Source organism: Toxorhynchites rutilus, chromosome 3 (genome assembly GCF_029784135.1).
Source record: "Toxorhynchites rutilus septentrionalis strain SRP chromosome 3, ASM2978413v1, whole genome shotgun sequence".
Classification (NCBI taxonomy): domain Eukaryota; kingdom Metazoa; phylum Arthropoda; class Insecta; order Diptera; family Culicidae; genus Toxorhynchites; species Toxorhynchites rutilus.
Window position 1 is genome coordinate 184,714,260 of NC_073746.1, and position 21,942 is coordinate 184,736,201.

The 21,942-nt window shown below is 39.2% G+C and overlaps 2 protein-coding genes across 11 annotated transcripts in view; one reads left to right on the forward strand and one right to left on the reverse strand.

The window, feature by feature from the left end:
- Positions 1–21,942, reverse strand: part of LOC129780626 (uncharacterized) — a 329,353-nt gene that overhangs the window by 252,342 nt on the left and 55,069 nt on the right. Inside the window, exon 1 of one of the 10 annotated variants that reach the window (XM_055789105.1) lies at positions 13,710–13,730. The exons of the other annotated variants lie outside the window; for them this stretch is intronic. The gene's annotated coding sequence lies outside the window, so the exon portion shown is untranslated. Of the gene's footprint in view, positions 1–13,709; positions 13,731–21,942 lie in introns of those variants that run through there. 10 annotated transcript variants of the gene reach the window in all.
- LOC129773726 (uncharacterized) lies at positions 17,549–21,932 on the forward strand. The gene is made up of 2 exons (XM_055777371.1): positions 17,549–18,085; positions 19,896–21,932. Exon 2 carries the CDS (start codon positions 19,926–19,928, stop codon positions 21,930–21,932), a length of 2,007 nt encoding a protein of 668 aa, XP_055633346.1. The 5' UTR covers positions 17,549–18,085; positions 19,896–19,925.

Consider the following 21,942-nt stretch of genomic DNA (forward strand, 5'->3'; position numbering starts at 1 on the left):
AAAGATGTTGGCCTCAATTGGGAATATTTCAACGTATCTATAACAATGAATAAAATTGTATTGTTCTTGAGATAAACGATTGAATAATTGTAAAATTACAAGAATTATCCAAACGCGCAGAATCCCACGATTCGGTTGGCTCGATTTGTGCTCCTCAAATTGAACCGATCAAATGAAGCAACCAGAGTAACAGAACCATACAATACATTTGTTTCTCTAACACTGACGTCAAGCCTGGAGGAATCGGCATTGCAAATATTTACATGGAAGCTGTGGGTACTTTCGTACTCACTTGCATTTAAGCAGATCGGAATGTGTGCCCCCAACACGGACTTCTAAGCATTCTGCATACATTTAGTTTTTTGGCCCCTTTTCCAACGAAATTGTTCGGATTTCTCTTAAGAGCTCAAAAGCCGAGTGATTCAACAATATGTGTTCGAATGTCTGAGGGCCTGAAGTTCTTCGAATCAAGCAAATCCGAGGTTTGAGAAGCACGCACACTTGAGAGATGCAATAACTTCAGAGGACAATGTAAAATACAATGATCGTTTGACAATTTTCCCGTTCACATATTTTGTAAGTCCAATGCATAATTTTTAGTCCAAATGGATTTCGTGTGTGCGGAATTGAGCTTCGTGTTTCGTTAGTGTGAAGCGGAAACGACAATGAATTTTAGATGCAATAACGCGCTTCGAAAATTTATATAAATAAAAATGATTTGGTGTCCGTTCCTCACGATTTAACTCGAGAACGCAGCAATAGATTTAACAGTCAGTGTCAGGATTGATGTGTCTTAGTCTGCGTCAGGTTTATATGCTAAAAAAAATGATAGAAACCACTCGGAAAGTTGGAAAATTGGAAAGTCGTTTTTGCCAAGTATATCTATAAAAGTATCTATAAAAATGAAAATGATTTGGTGTCCGTTCCTCACGATTTAATTCGATAAATTAAATAAGTAGTTGTGGGCGGGACGGGTAAGCTAGCAAATATATTAAGATGAGTGAAAATTTACTTCTCTGTAACATGTTATTCGGAACTGATTGCAGAATTTTGATAGAGAAATGTGTCTGAAAATAATTTTATATTGTAATGAAAATTTATAGTAAATGGGAACTTTAAAGGACCAATTCAAAATCATTCAATAAATAATTCTGCGGTTGAACCTACGAACGTTCGCTTAGTAAGAAAACATGAATGTTCGAAAGTATTCATATCAAAAAATCAATTTTGTGCGGGACGAATTTCGCCAGGTCAGCTAGTAATATTAATTTAATCCACCCATTTTTTGTCTTAAACTACCTAATTTAAGAAGTACGCTACCTAGAACAATTTTGTTATTTTCATTTGAGTAAATTTCGCATAGAAAGCTGATATAGAACGATTCGTTCTTCGACACTCCACTGTTATTTCTCTTACTGAAAACTAGGATCCAAGATTTTCGAAAACTAAACTCTCCTCTCAGTCACTTCGCTACGAGTAGGACTACTCCCATAAACATTCTCCTCTCTCTTGCTACTGAGACACAATGAATGAATTCACCGCCAAACATGACTGGTTTATCAGTTATCCTCGCTCTTAACACTCGTCAATTCGTTTCTAGTTGAAACAAACAAATGGTTGTTCGAATTGGCGTGGCGAATGAATACAAATATGTCCCTCCGTTTAACCTGACTTCGCTCCACCACTACTACTCCACCCCGACATGTATCTCGTTGTCCGCATTCACAATCTTATTTTAACGTCCATATAAAGTGAAATGAAAACTTGATTTCTGATGCAAAAAAGCAGTTACACCATTAGTGGATAGCTTCATTGTTTACCCACCGTGAACACATCCACAATTTGCAAATGAGAGAAAGAAACGAATTCAGTCTGAGAGAGGGTTGATTTAAATGTGTCGTGAAGTTCATTTAACGGTGAAAAATGAAATGAACACGAACCATCGTAGAGCAGATAAGTAACGAAAGCGCCCGAATGATTTTGGGTTTATGTTGACAGAGAAACTGCTGCAAGAAGCAAAGCAAAAACACATTTCCAAGTGAATGCCAATGCCGATTGCTCTTCAGTATCCTGGCGATTCTTAGTTGAATATAACTTTGCCGAGCCCTGCCGAGGCAGCTACTGGACGTCTTTCCAAATAACGTATTGAGTATTGTCCATGCATAATCAAGTTCTGCTATTTTCCATGAAAGTTGTAAACCTAGCTAAGTTTCTGAAATAATTACTGCATGTTTCGATAATCTAGAAACGAAGCTGTTATAGAAAGGAGTCAAAACACGTTGAAGATGTGTTCAACCATTCAAGGACACCATACTTCGTTATGTTCACCGACTCAGAATGCTTAAAGGAATTAAGGAGAATGTGGTGAAGTCCAGATGCTCCCAGAGGCGAGATGCTGTTCGCTCCCAGTGGGCGGAAATCACTATTGGAGAGCACTCGATAACATTGAAGCAAAAACAGAAATATCTAGTTATCGACTGAACTTCAACAGCCTCGTCGACGACGCTTGTGAGAAGAAGATCATGTCCAACAATCGTAGACCAAACAGCAGCAAGAGACACCTTTTGAAGATTTCCATAGCCAGTACGTAGATCTGTCCGAGTCGAATGTTACGAAGATTTATACTTGATTCCAGAACCACCGGAAGGAGATGATCGCGTCATTTTTTTATTTTTTTATTTTCTCATTTATTAACATCATTAACCTGTATTGTCAGCATGTATTGGCCACCGAGAGCTGTGGTTAGTCGCAAGCAACTTGTTGGCATGTGCTCACTCCTTCCTGAGCCACGATTGATCTTGGGAGACTTCATCTCTCACGGAACTGCCTGGGGGGAACAGTACGACGACACTCGTTCATTGTTGATATATGACCTTTGTAACAGCTTCAATATGACCGTTTTGAACACTGGGGAAACAACACGTGTACCGAAACCTCCTGCTAAACTAAGTGCTCTTGACCTTTCGCTTTGCTCGAATTCACTATCGTTAGATTGCAAGTGAAATGTAATCCAGGACCCCAACGGTAGTGATCTCTTGCCAATCAAAATTTCCATCAACAATGGGTCAAATTCTTCTGAATCTGTAAACATGGCATTTGACCTCCCAAGACACATTTACTGGAAAGAATATTAGGACGTGATTGCTCTAGCCATCAATTCCAGAGATGGTTTTCCTCTATTGGAGGAGTATAACTTCGTTTCTCGTTTGATCTATGACAACGCGGTTCGCGCTCAAACGAAACCCATCCCAGGTTTCCCTATTCGTCGAAGGCCTCCAAATCCATGGTGGGATAGCCAATGTTCCAAGCTTTATCAGGATAAATCGAATGCATTTAAAGTTTTTTGGAAACGTGGAACCATTGAGAATTTTCAAACGTATTTAGCCCTTGAAAATCAATTTAAAAACTTGACCAAAGGGAAAAAACGTGCTTATTGGCGAAATTTCGTGGGAGGTTTGTCATGAGAAACGTCAACGAAAAAAATATGGAAAGTGGCTCGAAACATGAGAAATCGTTCTTCAACGAATGGAAGCGAAGAATATTCACATCGATGGATTTTTATTTTGCACGGAAGGTTTGTCCTGATTCCGCTCTTGTGCAAAAAAATGTTCGAGATATAACACAAGATAGGTGCTATCTTGATTCCGAGTTTTCGATGGTAGAATTCTCTCTTGCTCTCCTTTCATGTAACAATTCTGCTCCGGGATCGGATAGAATTAAGTTCTTGCTGAAAAACCTCCTGATGTGGCGAAACATCGCTTGTTGAATTTATCCAATCGGTTTCTGGAGCATAATATTGTTCCAGATGATTGGAGACAAGCTATTCAAAAACCCGTAAAGCCCGCGTCCGACTTCAATTCGTACCGCCCAATAGCAATGCTGCCTTGCATACGGAAATTGTTGGAGAAAATGATCTTGTTTCCCTTGATCAGTTTCTGTTTTCAATCAGCTGCCAAAACACACCTAATTAAACTCGAGCGAATTCAGAATCTTTGTCTCCGTATTGCGTTGGGATGTATGCCCTCAACGCATACCATAAGTCTCGAGGTTTTGGCAGGCGTACTCCCACTACAAGATCGCTTCAATTCATTATCTCTTCGGTTTCACATCCGGTGTAAGGTTATGAATCCATTGGTGATCGGAAATTTTGAGCAGTTCATCGAGCTAAATTTTTATTCTGGATTCATGAGCTCATATCATGAATTCATCTCCATGCAGGTTGATCCTTCTTCGTATATTCCCAACCGTGTTTGTGTTTCTGACTACATCAATTCCTCTGTACATTTTGATCTGTTCATGAAGGAGGAAATCCATGGAATTCCAGATTATTATCTATCGGGGATCGTTCCTACGATCTTCAATGTCAATTGTGATAATATGTACTTTACTGATGGTTCCTCTATGAATGAGTCCACAGGATTTGGAGTGTTCATCGAAATTCTCAGCACCTCCCACAATCTTCAGAATCCTTGCTCAGTGTATATTGCTGAATTGGCAGCGATTCACTGGGTGCTGGACAGCGTCGCCTCACGACCTGTTGAACACTATTACATCAGTGAGGCCGGAAAAGCACTCGCCGTACTTCCTTGAGAGAATACGAGAAATGTTGAGTGCTTTATCCAGACGCTGTTCTTTCATCACCTTTGTATGGGTCCCTTCACATTGCTCAATTTCGGGTAATGAGAGAGCTGACTCATTGGTAAAGGTGGCATTGGCATTGGGATTGAAGGCGACATTTATCAGCGTTAAATCGCCTTCAATGAATTTTATTCTTTAGTCCGTAAAAATGCAATCGCTAACTGGCAACGCAAGTGGAACGAAGATGAATTGGGCCGGTAGTTTCACTCTATTATCCCTAAGGTTAGGCTTAAACCATGGTTCAAAAGTCTGGACTTGAGTCGGGACTTTATTCGCACCTTCTCTCGGCTCATGTCCAATCACTGTTCGTTAGATGCGCTACATTTTTGTATTAATCTTGCCGACAGCAATATCTGTGTTTGTGGCCAAGGTTACCACGACATTGAACACGTTGTTTGGTCGTGCGAGCTATATCTTGTCGCCAGATCGAATTGAGTGAACTCCCTTCGGACCCGAGGAAGGCAGCCCAATGTGCCGGTGAGAAATGCGTTGGCTCGGTTAGACCTTGATTACATGTCCCAAATATATGTTTGCCTTAAAGCTATCGATATTCGAGTGTGATTGTTCTTACATCCTTTTTCCCTCCTTTTCGTCCTTCGCGAGCTATCGATTCCCTTCCTACTTACATTAGAAAAAAGTTAAATTGTAAATACATATCAGATGTAAGGATAGTTTTAAGAATTGAGTGTAATGTGTAAGTGTGAATGAGTATGTGAATGTAAATGTGAAAGTGAACATTGTTATTATTTCCTCACACCCCATCCTTTTCCTAATGAAAATGTATCACCCATCTAAACTCGAGTCAACCGCGTGTAATCGGTTTCCTATTTTATTAACCATATCATTGATGAAACATGTTAATATATTCTAGTTGAAGTATAGTTAAGAGTTTGGCTCCATCAAACCTACGTAACTGAGCCTGTAAAAATAAACGGAAAAAAATAAAAAAACATCATTAACATCATACATCAACATCAAGTCTTAATGGTAAAAGAAAATTATTTGATTAAAATTTAATTGAATTGTTTATTCACTTTTTTGTTGTTGGTTTTGTGTTTTGATCAAATGATATTTTCGGGCCATGCGTAAATTCAAATTTCAAGATCATACTTTCTAAATATCCTCAATTTCATACCTCAAATTAAGCATTGAACAAACCGTGGTTGCGGCGTATATTGCGACAAATGACGCACATATCTCATGTACGATGGTTAACCAATACTCGGCAACCCCCAGAAGAGAGCACCACTTGGGCAGTTTATCTGGAGCACACATTCATCCAGCCACAAACACCTTTCTACCACCTTTGTACATCTAATCGGTAAAAAAGGGAGAAAGCACAATCGTGTGTGCTAGTTCGCAGTCGCTGACAGTGGATTTGATGCTATCCAGAGAAACCACTCGGAAGCTCATCCCATGTTACCACTCTTATGTCGGTCAGTTGGCACAGTTGTACTCTATTCTAAACGAGCACTTGACTCACGTGTCTTTATGTTGTCGAGAGAGGAGTGCTTCTGTTTTACCATTTGTTGCTTCGTTGATTCGTTTAGGGGGAACTATTTCTTCTTCCAAACTAACCATGATAACTTATTCAGGTTCAACAGGAAATAGTTCACGCCTCATATCTCAAAGTATTCTGCAGCGATCAAAAATTAAATGATCGAGAATTACTACTGGAAACAAAACAATGTTCCAATCAATAATATTGTTTATATGCAATGCAACAATAGGTCAAATTTAATACCAACGCGAACGTGTTTCTTGGTACTATGAAGCGAGTGCGGAAAGAGAATAAGATCGGAAATAGGAGATGAATCAGAGATCGAGTTGTATACGTAGCGATCTATCGGCCGCCATTCGGTGGATGTGTAGACATTTAGCAAAGCTTATTATTGTATGGAAATTATATTCATGAGACTTTATTTGTTTGTTCCATTTTCACGCTTGGATACGACTAACGCCGCATAAACATTTACTAACAAATAAGAACAAATACACGCCCTCATTTCCACAATGAAGGTTGGCTGCAGAAATATGTTTGTCAACCAAAAATTATTTAAAGAATAGGGTCTGATCATTAAACAATCATTATCAGTAATAGCATTTTATTTCTAGTTATACGAAAACAAAAAACAAAACTTAAAAGTCCATTGAACCTGATTGTTTCGTGTTCGCTAAGTCATTATTAGTCGGGTTCACTTTCAATCGCGATTCGTTTGGAGGGAGGGAGCAAAAAAAGGTTCAAGTACTGAGGAATGATCTCATCAATCGTACATGATCTATTCAAGATGCATACGAACGTTTGAAACGATTCTATGGTATCATTCTGCATTGGGTTCGTTTGTGCAAAATCGCAAACCACAGCGCCGTGTGTTTGTTGAATTTAACCCCAGCGTTGATCTTTCGTCGTCCGATCCAAACAACAGCACAATGACGCTGTTTCTGGTGGTTGTTAACTTACACCATTGAATGAGAAATAGTATCGAAATTATTTCCAGTAGAAAACTTTACGTAAGCGTAAACGACGAATCCGAATACTGAAAGGTTCTTCGAATTTACGCCAACGTAGTTAAAATTTGAACACGGATAAATCTGAAAGCCACCAACATACAAGTCCCACTTAAATATCGCTTCTGTATACATTCCAGTCCCGGAGCTTCAAGTTTGCCGTTCCACATTCTACAGCAGCAATTATCGTAAAAATCCTAATTAACGCAAATATTAACATCGAAGTGATTTGTCGGTAACTGTGGTTTCGAGTAATTTTTGAAGCGACATGTAAACGGCGAGGCTATTTATGTTTGTATTATTGCCGTAGCGAATTTTACGATAGAAGTAAGTTACTTCATCACATCAACGTCACAGAATGGTTTCATGAGTTGAAATGAAACTTCAAGTTGTGAAGTTTTCTCTCTAAAATGAACTATACTTCCAGCATGTCAAGCAATTCAGGTGTCAATACCAAAATTGTCAATGCTGACGATGGCCCATGGTGGTGCTTCGAGTGAGACTGGTTTTAGCAAGCCTGACATGGCTATTCAACTGACCCGCGATTACCGCTTACTGTTGTCTTTCAAAGGATCTAATATCACTGTTTGATTCCTCTCATCTAATGCTCAACAAACCAAACATCCTTACTTTTTCCTACTCTACAGTTCGAGATCCTAGTCCCGACCAATAAAACAAACTCTTCCCAGAAGTTTCGTAGGGATTTAGGGAGCAGAGAAAATCAACGGCCTCTTTTTTATAAATTTCACCTGAAAATTAAACTTATTTGCTATTTGACGAAGACTAATAATTTCATTATAACTAAAGCTAATATGAGTTTTATTGATAGGTTTTTAACATATTTTAAAGATAAGTAACACAACTCAATTCTTCCGATATTTTCTGTTACACTTCATTCACAACTTTATCACACACACACACACACACACACAAGTCAGCTTACATGATTTGATTGTCATCGGTTTTTTTAGTTCCCTGGAGCACACGAACCACGAGCGTGCAAACGTTAATTAGTTTTGACGCCCCTAACTGCTGTGAACATAAATTGCGAACATTTGCTCACAAGTACTTCAAAAAGTCGCGTGAAACAATCGGCTGAATCGGTGGCGCTAATTGCCGGTGCGACGGAACCCGTAAGGCATTGACAAGTGTAGGGAAACTGTCGCGGTTCGGATACTAAAACACTTCACAGAAGAAAAAAAATCACGCATTTGCATAAGGTGAAAAGGAGCAACAACCGCCGGGAACTTAGCTTTGAACGACAGGGAATATAAGGTAAATGATTTTGGTTTGTCCAGTCGAAAATATTATCAAGGTTTGTCCAATTTTTTGAATGCTCTAATTCAGCACAGCTTTGTCATATCATTCGAACTTTCAAAAAATATAAAAAATTGTCTTTTTCATGATTTACATCAGTTTTATAGTATATTTTTACTGAATTACAAGTTTTGAAGGATTAAAGGGTGTGTCACATCAAATTGCATCACGGAAAAAACGCTGTAGAAATTCGCCCAGTAGACCGATCCTTTTGGAAAATTTTAGACATCAAAATAAAAACTATTAAACAACTTTTGGCATTTTCTTTTTATTCATACTTCGAGCCCAAGCCCGTATGCTCGCACCTTCCTCTTTACCCCGTCCATAAGGTTGTGTACAACGTCAGGTTGTAGTTTTTTTTGAACAGAAATCCATTTTCTCTTGAAGTCCGCCTCCGATTTGACAACTTTTGGGTTCTTCCGGAGAGCCTGCTTCATAATCGCCCAATATTTCTCTATTGGGCGAAGCTCCGGCGCGTTGGGCGGGTTCATTTCTTTTGGTACGAAGGTGACCCCGTTGGCTTCGTACCACTCCAAAACGTCCTTTGAATAGTGGCACGAAGCGAGATCCGGCCAGAAGATGGTCGGGCCCTATGGCTGCTTCAATAGTGGTAGTAAGCGATTCTGTAGGCACTCCTTAAGGTAAACCTGCCCGTTTACCGTGCCGGTCATCACGAAGGGGGCGCTCCGCTTTCCGCAAGAGCAGATCGCTTGCCACACCATGTACTTTTTGGCAAACTTGGATAGTTTCTGCTTGCGAATCTCCTCCGGAACGCTGAATTTGTCCTCTGCGGAGAAGAACAACAGGCCCGGCAGCTGACGAAAGTCCGCTTTGACGTAGGTTACGTCGTCCATTACCAGGAAATGCGGCTCCGTCAGCATTTCGGTGTACAGCTTCCGGGCTCGTGTCTTCCCCACCATGTTTTGCCTTTCGTCGCGGTTAGGAGCCTTCTGAACCTTGTATGTACGCAGGCCCTCCCGCTGCTTGGTCCGCTGGACGAATGAACTTGACAAATTCAGCTTATTGGCGACATCCCGGACCGAACTTCTCGGATCACGTCTAAACTGCTTAACTACGCGCTTGTGATCTTTTTCACTGACGGAGCATCCATTTTTGCCGTTCTTCACCTTCCGGTCGATGGTTAGGTTCTCGAAGTATCGTTTTAGTACTCTGCTGACCGTGGATTGGACGATTCCCAGCATCTTACCGATGTCCCGATGTGACAACTCCGGATTCTCGAAATGAGTGCGCAGGATTAATTCACGACGCTCTTTTTCGTTCGACGACATTTTTCTAAACTTACGAAAAATTGACAGTGAAGCATGGCCAACGTGATCTATACACTCTTATCTGATTATAAGCGAAAGCTGAAGATATAATTCCTAAAAATTAAATTTCTACAGCGTTTTTTCCATGATGCATTTTGATGTGACACACCCTTTATAAAATACACCTTCTATTGGTATCAATACGCCTCTCATTCGAGATAACTTTTGATCGATCTCCAGATGATTATTTGGCACGTATTCAGACCTTTTCTGGATTATAACACTTACAAATATTGTAAACATCATGCTTGCACACCATTTGCATCAGATATACACAGCTAAACCATTAAATTAACACATTTTGATGAACTCAATCCTGATCATGAGTTGTCCAATTCAATAATGTTGTTTTGTCCACATGATTTCTATGGCAAACGCTTGGCGCGCTGCAGTTTGTTTATTGTGTCCTTCGCGCATAGCAGAAATAACGTTTTTCTGTGTTGAGTGTGTTGAGGGTAACACTTTTAAAATGTCCAAAAAAGGGCAATATTCTGAAGATAGCATAAATTATGAATGGAGTAATATGATGACAGTAAACTCAAGCAATGATAAATGCAACATCTACTCGTGAATTCGAATGCTTTCATTCAAAAATGATGATTTCTAAAACCGGACAAACCATGATCATTTATTGGACAAACCATGATCAGAGGTGGTTAAACCATGATCATAATTTCTCTTTGAGGTAAATCGTTAAAAACATAAAAAATTGAATAATTTCAACGCCTTATGGTAGTATTAGCTACTAGAGACTTGGGGCTTTTCAACAAACCCAAAATTGTATCGATTATATGTGATTTTCATGAAGAAAAATCGATTTGCATTCACTAGTTGCGTATACACACCCCAAATCGGACAAACCAAGATCATTTGCCCTATTCATTTATTGCTGTTCAATGGAAAAACTTTAATTTAGTCGTCATACAGGGTCTGCCAATGCCGTGCCGTGCCGTGCCGTGCATTTTCAGCAACACAATGGAATCTTCTATTATTTTGGTCTACAAATGCGTAAATATGAAACAATTATCATCTGTGTATCAATCAACAATTATCATCAGACCACTGGCTGGAAAAAAGTGTGTGTACTAAAACTCTAGCAACGTAGTTTGCTACAAATGGGTATTTCCAATACCAGTTTACACAAAACTGTTACTATACCAAATTGACCAAGAAATCCTCGAATTTGATTCATATCTCCGACCCCAAAAACCGACATTTTGGTGTGAGCTAAAGGGGCGTTTTGAAGTCCTGTTATGAGCATTTCTGGAAGATGGCTGGAAAAATGTATTACTGAATTCAACGCATTCTCTTTCTATGAAACAATTTAACTCCGGGATAGGACAAGAAACAATTTAACTTATTGAAGAATTTACCTGTCTTATTATTTGCTGGAGTTTTCCAACAAGCTAAATATTTGCTGGAGTTTTCCAACAAGCTAAACAACAAGCTGGAGCTTGTTGCTACATCAAAGGTAATTAATTGTAATATTTTCTGTGTAGAAGTTTTCTGTCAAGCTCGCTGAAGACCAACCAATCAAGCTACACCCGATAACACGATAACTCGTTTTATAGCATTTGAATATCTGGGGATCTATTTCGAGTCTAAATACAACAAAGAAATACACATTGTGTATCTAAATCGAATCCAGAAACAGACGAACAAATGTTTCATCCGATAATCAATTTTCTCCGAACGATAACCAGAACACGATGGGGAGCCGGCTCAGTAACGTAAAAAACCACCAAAAGTAGTTAAGGACGCCGAATTGCAAAATTTATTGAACGAAAACTCAACAACAACTCGCAGAACAGTTATAAAGCCATGGGAAATATTTCGAAGATTTTTTGAGGAATATATTTCCTTCTTTGGGAGAATCCTGAGCAGGTAGTAATGGCATACGATTGCCAAAATCCAAGTTTCACATTGATTGCCTGTTGACAAATAGCCAATTCAGTCAATAAGTGAAGTGCGAAGAGGCGGTTTATCTTTGTTAGCAACACTTGGTGATCCCCACGATCGAAAGCAGCCTGGGAATTAGTGTAGGATGTGTCGATTTGCACCTCATTCTCAATAGCCTTGATGCAATGTGATGAAAAGTATGCGGGGTTCGTGTTGATCGACTGTCCTTTGCCACGCTGATCGGGCAAAATGTGAGCATCGCAAGCATCGGAGAACACACCGACAAGAATTTTGAATAGTTTGAACCAGAGATCGAAATGCTGGCCGTTTTGAAACGAAAGCCGTTTTTCGTTTTCACCTGCGGGGAAAAATAGTTGAGAATATAGGAGGCGAGAGAATGTTATACGCTCACTTCGATTCTCGCGAGAAATTCAATGCCGATTTTTATTTTTCGTCGAGTTATGATTGCCGAAAAATGTTTTCGTTTTCAGTGACTCCTTGATGCCGATAATGGTTTTTCACTTCTTCAGTACAGCTGAAAACATTGCATGAAAACATGCAGCAATATTGGGTTTCATCGTGAAGTGAACATGAGATGGATTAATATTTGTACTTTTCAGACGCTGTCCAAATGCAGATCGTTTGGACGCTGTCCTAACAGACTGAGGCTACGGCGATACTGGATCGGAGTACGCACGAAAACTTGATTGTGTGATAACTGACGAAAAGAAACAAATAATTTTGTTCGATAGAAGCTGACGAGTTCGAACGAAGCAAGTGGAAAGCAATGTAACCACACCAATACAAATTGTTTACTTCTCACGATTGTATGCGTTTCGTGAAGCCTTATTTTCGTAAGAAGTTGCAGGCAATATCACAGTAGCCTAACGTTGGTGAAGTTAGCTTTGATTTTTTGCTCCATATTTTCAGTACCAAATGAGAGACGAAAAAGCATTCTCATTGAACTTCCGAGATAGAGATTTTCCACATCTCTTTCTCTCTGAAAACGAATTTTCGGTGAAAAGGAAGAGACGAAAATATCAACAATACACGGTTCATCGAAAACTAGATTGATGGACTGAATATTTATCGCGTAGCCGAACGAGAATTTCGATCTCTGATTTGAACACTTGAATTTTATTTTTATAATCTGAATCAAATCAATGTACAGCTGAATTACTCTTTGGATTTGGTTTTTGTATTCGCAGGAAGCCATGGAAGCCATCTACCGCCGATGTCTCACTAGTGCCCGTGAATGTGCATCTCCATCCTCGAGAACTGATCAAGTAAATGGAGCCAAATTTGGCATTTGAGGGTTTTTTGGTTCGAGAAATGTTTCTATGATAGTTTGACAACCCTTCCTCCATTGGAAGAGGGAGGGGGTTATAAAAATATTACACATATTTCTACCAACCATATTCCAATGAAACATGACAATTGAAAATTTTCGGAAAACTATGAAGGGAAATGAGAAAATTCAGAAAATTGAATTCCCATATGTTCTACAATTACATCGTGATAAGCGTTATTAGTCCAATTGATATTTTGGGCAATAGAAAATGATCTTTGTTCGAAAGTGGAGAGGGATTTTCAGGTGAAAAAACGCACTTCTATATGTTATATTTATATAAATAAAAATGGATCACCAAATGTATTGTGTAATGTGCAAAAAATGTGTAAGCGCAAAGCTCGAGCAATGAATCGTCCGATTTGAGATGCCTTTAATTTATTATATTTTCAGCATCACACATGTATTCCATGTAACTTGTAACACGTGTTTTTCGCAAGTGATTGAAACATCTTGAACGTGAATTGTGTCTGAAAATAATTTGATATTGTTGTGACGAGTTTTGATAGAAGTACAAGGAAACTTATAGTAAAAGGAAATAGTGAAGGTTCGCTTAGCATGAAAACGTTGTTACGCCACAATTACGTGTGAAACTTGTTTTTTTCTCTAGTTTATAAGTCCATTTGTATTTTGTATTTGCCATAATATATGTACACCAAACAAACTCATACCATAAAAACTGATACCACTGGGCTGCATCGAGCGACGTAGGAGTGACAGCGAGAGTTCCGGAAAAAATAGACTATCAAGAAAAAGAAAAGAGAGAGAGAGAGAGAGTGAGAGAGAGAGAGAGTAAGAGAGAGAGTGTGAGAGAGAGAGAGTGAGAGAGAGAAGGAGCAGAAAAAAGGTAGCTGATGAAGCGTTCGAAAGAGGACTTGGACTAGAGATGGGCAAACCGTTCATGAACTGATCAAAAGAACGAGTTCACCCAAAAGAGTGAACGAACTTCCGTTCTTTTTTGCTGGGCAACAGTTCATATGAACTGTATACCCAGTTCAGAACGAACTGTGTACGGTGAATGATGAACTGATAATACAGTTCAGAACGAACTGACCGCCCCATGAAACAACAAAAATAATATGTCGGTATTGTCGCTTCATAAAAAACGCTTGTTGCGTTTTTTTATGTTGCGTTCAGGATACGATGGTTTTAAATTGGATTGTTAAATTATTTATCAAATTTCATATTTTGGAGTTCAGGGTAAATATTTCAGTAAGTTGTTATACCAATCTACCTCACTTATAAAATATAGTTGAAAGCTGAAAGTTGATTTAAACAGTCTTGTTAAACAGTAAAATTCGCGTCGCTAATATGACATATGTTTTATATTATATCATATTGTGCTCGATAATTTTGAGATGGACGTTCGCGGTTTGGGTACAGTTTTGCTATAGCATTTATTGTAATACATCGTAAGCAAAGCAGCACAATGCTAGTTTATGCTGAAAATAATGAATAACGACTCAAACAAAATTAAAATTTCAAAATCAAAGTTTGATTTTCTATTGTGCTAAGTTATTTCTAACAAATATCGGACATATCCCGCCACTGTACAAAAGAGTGAGTGAACTGCTCAAAAGAACTAGTTCATTTTAGTGAACGGTTGGTCACTGAATGGTTCATTAAAGTGAACCGTTTTGCCACCTCTAACTTGGACTGCGACTGCAAAGCTAATCGGAAGCAAGAAAAACGTTAAGGAGGAAAAAGCGTTTTATTTGAAGAAGCATAGCGGAAGTAGGGGAACCGCGTGTAAGACGGACAGTGGAGGTATGATGGACAGGTGGTTGATTTGTATAGTTGCATTATGAATTTCAAATTTATGTTGATGGGAACCCCTTCTATATGCTATTCTAGAATATTAAAACCATCCTATGACAATGAATACTGATTAAAAGTGAAATAGGGAAACAAAAACCGAAAATCAAACATGATTCCGCGTGTGGATGTAATTTTTGCGGCTTCGATGCTTAATGCATTTTGCGTGGTTTAATTGCAAAATTGAATTCGCTGCTGGTTATATTTCGGTTTCTGAGTTGACAGAGAATCGATATTAGGTATGTATGGAAAAGTAAATTTATGTGTAAGTGGTAAATTTAAATTATTAAAATAATTGCACTGGTGGGGTTGAAATGGACAGTCACATCCATAATCACATCCAATGCATGATGGAAAGTGAAGGGAAGAATATTGAACTCTTTTTTATATTGCTTTTTCTTTTGTTCTATTTCAGTTACTGGACGCACAAACACTGAGAGAGAGCGAAATTATCCCTCTCGCGAGCGATAAACTTCTACGCTTCGTATATTATTAACCTGTCCATATTCCCCCCAATACACGTCCATTATACCCGCATCGATTAAAATGTTCTACTTTTCGGCTTGCTTTAATTTCAGTAAAAAAAACCATGAAAAAACACATTTTTATAAAACATTTGGCCAATTATTTCGAAAACCAGTATATTGAAGTGTGATAAACTGCTTTTAAGTTTTTGGAAACATGAGTTTCCAAAGATACCGTTTCCGTCTTACCCCCATCTCCCCTACAAAAGAATGAGAAAAGCGACTTCGAAAAGAGTAGTGAAGAAGGATTAACAAAAAGCTAGAAGGAAGTGGTGAGAAGTGGAAAGCACGGAAGATCGAGTGTGATGAGATTGAAGGTGCGCCAGGTGATTCCATTTGAAAAGACGCGCAACCACGTATGATCGAAGCTGAACATCCGTAGTCCACCGTGAGCAGCACCGATTTTGGAAGGTACAAGCAGTGTTGCCGCACGTACATATTTATCTGGAAAGGTACCAATTTTTTCGATATTTTTGGTACAGATTCTGTACGGAACAGGATACAGATTTTCGGCAAAAACTACAGATTGGTACAGATTTTTTTCCGCGTGTGAAATTTCTTACATATATACACTGCGTTTCACAACTATAGAACCACTCATTTTTTCTGAGTTTCCAGAGATATGTGTAAGAAGTCGGTTGAAACGAAGCATATAGTGTAGGATAAAATTTTATTTTAGGTTTAATGAATAAGGGTTTCAGATTCTGGTCTGGTCAGCTTGTTTACCAGATCAATACTCTATCAAGAACTTATAAGGAGTGATCGTCCGAATAGTAGATGCAGCTTACAAGTAGTATGAGTGATTCGAAAAACTTAAACGAGCAGTATCCTCTGCGTAGAACGAGATACATACTACAGCATGGCGCAGCTTGGTCAAAACCACCCCGAATGGGTTAATTGAACTGATTGAGAACTAAAGATGACCTACGAATTAGAAACTTATTGTTATTCATGTGAAATTGACGTTCATTTTGTAAAGGGTTTTTCCATTTGGTTCTATAGTTATGAAACACTGGAATTTCTATTTTTTTAATGTTTCGCGCCTGAACACAACAATAAAGTTCAAATGGCCAGTCTTATAAATGAAGATAGTTGTTATATTCTACACTATATGCTTCGATTCAACCGACTTCGTACATATCTCTGGAAACTCAGAAAAAAATGAGTGGTTCTATAGTTGTGAAACGCAGAGTACAAAGCAACATTAAAGTGCATGACGACTTTTACTCCGCTCCGGTGCTTATAATCATTTACAATGCAATAAATCATCAATTCATAAGAACAAAAAACGTTGTTCTAGAGGCGTTTCCAGGGTTCTACGATGGGAATATACAAGATCTGGAGAATGAATTCCGTACCCTAAAGGTAAAATTACTCCGTAAGGAAATCACAGTTTCTGAAAACGACCATGTGCAGAATTGATGGACACACATTGGATGTCTAAAAGAATTGCCGGTTCGCTCGCGTTTTTGGCGCTTCGACGCCTTGTTTGTAACATTCTCACTATGTCTCAATCCTTGGCAGCTGTCGAGCGATTTTTCAGAATAAAAAAAAGCTTCAAAATCAGCTCAACAACGATACGATGAATGATAGTATACAATTAAGGTTCAGAAAAACTATGTATAAGCATCACACGAACACACGGATGACTTGCAAACATAAATGTAGTATTCGTAGGAAATAAATGAGTTTTTTTCAAAATTTATTCTACAACGAATATTTTCGATGGTACATATTTTTGGAAGAAAAAGTCACAGGAGGGTTGTGATCCTAGACGAGATACCTCCTGTGTTATGTATGGATGAAATAAAGAAAAAAAACTCACCAATGTAGTATAAGATAACTACAAATACCGAACACAATCATCAAATTTTCTCATCAGTAAAAACATGTTACTTTAATATAGAGAAAGCATATTAGGAATGAAAAAGGTATTTTTCTTTTATAATTTTTACTTTGTGAGTGTTTATTCAACCCATTGCGAATTTTAATTGGACTAAAAACACCTAATACTATATGTAGAACATATGGGAAATCACTTTTCCAATTTTTCTCGCCGTATAAACTTGGGTGGAAATGAACACAACAAAACAGACAGCTTAAACCAAACGACCCGTTTTCGAGCGGGAACACACCTTGGTTTTAATTTATGAACAAAAGTAGGTGTTTGATATTGCATTTTTTATACGATAATGTATTCAGAAATACTTTTCCGTGCATGCTATAAGTATGGAACACCTTCAATCCAATGTACTGAAATTACACAAGCTTGAATATTATGAATTATTTTGAATTCTACTGTTTCCTCTGTCTATTGGTATCGCATTATATAAAAGCCCGAAGTGGATAAATAAAACTCTCTCTTATCATACAACTCTACATCTGTGTACATCATTTATTGGAAGAAGTCAGTGATTTCGACAAGTTCGCCTCGCTCGCTCTCGGAGGATAGAGAAAATAAGTTTATCTAAGTCTACAACAGTGGTGCCGAAACCCGGGAATCGTCTCGCCGGATAACTATCGGGTCAAAAGTGTGTCGCAGCAGTACAATTCGAATGTGTCTGAGCCCCCTTTGGCTGACTCGAAGCAATTGATCGACGAATTCTACATCAAGAACACGTGACCAGCCGTCGTCACCTCCGAAAGCGTGAAGTTGCCTCAACTTCTCTTATTCATCTCGTTCATCGAAAAACCGACTCAGTTACCAGGTACGTCACATTTATCTCGTTGATTGTCCGAGATCATGCCAACACCTGCAATGAGAAAAACTCGCACTAGTGTAGTGAATCGGTTAAAAATTTTACACAGACGTAGGTCGAACATTCTCGGCTCCGCGCAGCTTATAAAAACTTTTAATGATGAATACCATGAAGGCATGGTTCATCAAATACAGGTTAGAATAGATCTACTCGATGATCTATGGAAAAGATTTTGTGAAATACAGGATGAAATCGAAATATATGAGGAATCTGAAGATTCTGAGGACCTTTCAGAACAACGTGTGTCATTCCAGAACATTTATGTTGATCTCAAATCCTCTCTAATCACAAAATTGCCTCGTGATAATCTCGTTTCAACTTCTCGAGTACCGACAGGTCAGGTACAGCCACAAATCACACAAGCAATTCGTCTTCCGGAGATTAGAGTCCCAGAATTCGATGGGAATCCGGAAAAGTGGATTGAGTTCCGAGATCTTTTCAAGTCGCTTGTTCACGCCAATGGGCAGCTAACTTCCGTTCAAAAAATGCATTATTTGAAGGCTGCATTGAAGGGTGAAGCACATCAAATAATTTCGTCAATTCTCGTATCCACCGAAAATTATCAAATTGCGTTGAAAGCTATCGAAGAAAGGTATGATAATCCTAACCTATTGATTAAGCGTCATATTTCTGCATTGTTCTCTATTCCTACATTGAAACGCGAATCTGCTTCAGGGCTATCCGAATTGCTCGATCAATTTGATCGCCATGTTAGTGTGCTGAACCAATTGGAGGGTCCAGATCGTCACTGGAATTCGGTCCTCGTGGAGAGTCTAAGTCGTCGTTTAGATTGGTCGCCACCGAACCTTCGATTAGATGCCCTCAGTGTAAGCAGAGTCATTTTTTGTATAACTGTGTACAATATAAGAGTTTACCGCCAAAGCAGCGTTTTAATCTTGCCAAACGATATAAATTGTGTATAAATTGTCTAGGTGGTTATCACATGGCTAAAAATTGTAACTCGGCTAATTGTGGAGTGTGTGGAAATCGGCATCACACACTATTACATCTGCCGACAGCAGATAGTTTGGATCGTTCTCAAACTAACTCGAGAGTATCGCACTCATTTATCGCTAATGAACAATCGGTAGAAAGTGAAGAACAATTATATCCTAATCAGTACAATACGCAATCGTATAATACATCACCGTCGGGTTCGAAATCTACGCATATGCCAGTGGTTCATACCCTCGCGACTCTCTCGTCGACTACATCTACCACAGTGAGTTCATTATCTGCACACTCTGAAGAAAATAAGCCAGAGTCAACCTTAACACAGATGTATCCGTCGCGTAATATCGGGTGTGAAGTGTTTCTAGCAACAGCCTTGATCAAGGTGAAAGATTTGTTCGATCGTAATCACTTCGTGCGTATCGTGTTGGACAGTTGTTCGCAGTGTAATTTCGTTTCGGAGTCCCTAGTTATGAAACTTGGACTCAAGCGTAGTAAAACAAACGTGGATGTGATCGGTGTCGGCACGGGAAAAGTACATATCACGGAAACAGTTATGCTTAATATAAAGTCTCGAGTAAGCAAATTTGAAGCTGCAGTGTCATGTCTGGTTATCCCGAAAATACCGGCGATTTTGCCCAGTAAAAACATCAACATTTCGAAATGGAATATACCGTCGAATGTAGTGCTCGCTGATCCTCGTTTTAACATTAGTGCGGGAGTTGATGTTCTCGTCGGCGCGGAATTATTCTTTTCGTTGCTAGAATCTAGCCGAATTTCGTTTGCTCAAGGTTATTCTCTATTACAGAGTACCGTATTCGGATTCGTGGTGTCGGGAATGTATTCATCTGCTGCAAATCAATCGCCGATTTGCATTATTAGTACCGCCAATAGTCTAGAAACAATGCTCCAAAGGTTTTGGGAAATTGAAAATTTCGACGTCGGTAGAGCGTTAACTTTAGACGAGCAACGGTGTGAAGATCATTTTAGAAGAACTGTGTCGCGGGAACCTGATGGAAGATACGTGGTTCGACTACCGCTACGCGAAGACCGGTTACCCTATCTTGGAGACGCGTATCAGCTGGCTCAGCGCCGGTTCCTATCAACTGAACGGCGTTTCAGGACGGACTCGAACCTCCGTGACAGCTATCATCAATTCATGGATGAGTACGCAAGATTGGGGCACATGCAGCGCACTACGCATACAGGTAAACCATTTACTTTTCTACCTCACCATCCTGTAATCCGCCCTGATAGTACCACTACAAAAATACGTGTAGTTTTTGATGGTTCGTGTAATGAAGGTAATCAATTATCGTTAAATGACGTTTTATATGCCGGACCAACGGTTCAACCAACTTTAGTATCGATTGTTTTAAATTTTCGAATCCCAAGGTATGTGTTCATCGCTGACATTGAAAAAATGTTCAGACAAATTTGGGTTCATCCGGAGGATCGACGTTGGCTTCAAATTTTTTGGAGAATAAATTCGACTGATCCGCTTTCAATATTTCAATTGACAACAGTTACATATGGCACAACGTGTGCTCCTTTCCAAGCTACGCGAGTTTTGATGCAATTGGCAGATGATGAAGAGTCGCGGTTTCCGTTAGGTGCAAAAATAATTAGGAAAAACACTTATGTTGACGATACATTGGCTGGTGGTGACAATTTGAACGACGTTGTCAATGCTGCAGCGCAGTTAAGGCTGCTATTAGCCGCCGGCGGTTTCAGTCTTCGGAAATGGTGTGCTAATGACGCGAAGGTTTTACGGGAAATACCCCCTGACCTAATTGAGATGCCGAGTGAGATTGAAATAGATAGGTCGTCGTCAGTGAAAACTCTAGGGTTGCTCTGGAATCCTCACATCGATCAATTTGCTTTCAAAATTCCAGATTTATCCAGCACAGATACGATCTCTAAACGCGTTGTTGTATCGGAAATGGCCCAATTATTCGACCCCATGGGCCTAGTCGGATCGGTAGTTGCAGCAGCTAAAATCTTCGTACAGCGTTTATGGATAGGTCAGCATACGTGGGATGAACCACTCCCGGATGAGTTGAAAGACTGGTGGCAAGATTATCGCGAACAACTGCCGCTACTGCACCAGTTGAGAGTGCCTCGACGTGTAATCACTAGTACGTCATATGCGATCCATTGTTTTTGTGACGCATCCGAACGAGGCTATGGATGCTGCGTATATATAGTTTCTACTAACACGAGTGGTGGAAGAATAAGCAACCTACTAATCACTAAATCGAGAGTTGCTCCTCTAAGAACACAATCAATCCCTCGCTTGGAATTGTGTGCTGCTTTGCTAGGCAGTCAACTGATTAATCAAATTCTAACTTCTACAGAATTTTCTGGATCTGTGGTATTTTGGACAGATTCGTCAGTGGTATTGCACTGGATTAATTCACCGTCATTTGCTTGGAAAACGTTCGTATCGAATAGAATTTCAGAAATTCAAAAACTTTCTGACGGACATACATGGAGGCATGTTCCATCAGAAATGAACCCAGCTGATCAAATATCTCGAGGAGCTCAGCCGAAACAAATTTTAAATGATAAATTGTGGTGGCATGGTCCAGAATTTTTATTGAAACCTGAACATCTTTGGCCAATTATTGAATCTGCAACAGGTGAAAATGATATACATTCAACTGAACGTAGACTTGTCGTTTCGTTGCTCACTAAAAATAGTGCTCATGAGCATTGGGACATTTTTGAAAGATTTTCGAAGCTGTCGAAATTGTTGAAAGTCGTTTCATGGTGTACGAGATTTTTCTACAATACTTCGAAGAAGCATTTAAAAATTACTGGTCCGTTAACACCAAAGAGTTAAACACTACACT

What these genes read in the sequence shown, in the direction of transcription:
- LOC129773726 (XM_055777371.1), top strand. Translation starts at nt 19,926, where the DNA reads ATGTATTCATCTGCTGCAAATCAATCGCCGATTTGCATTATTAGTACC.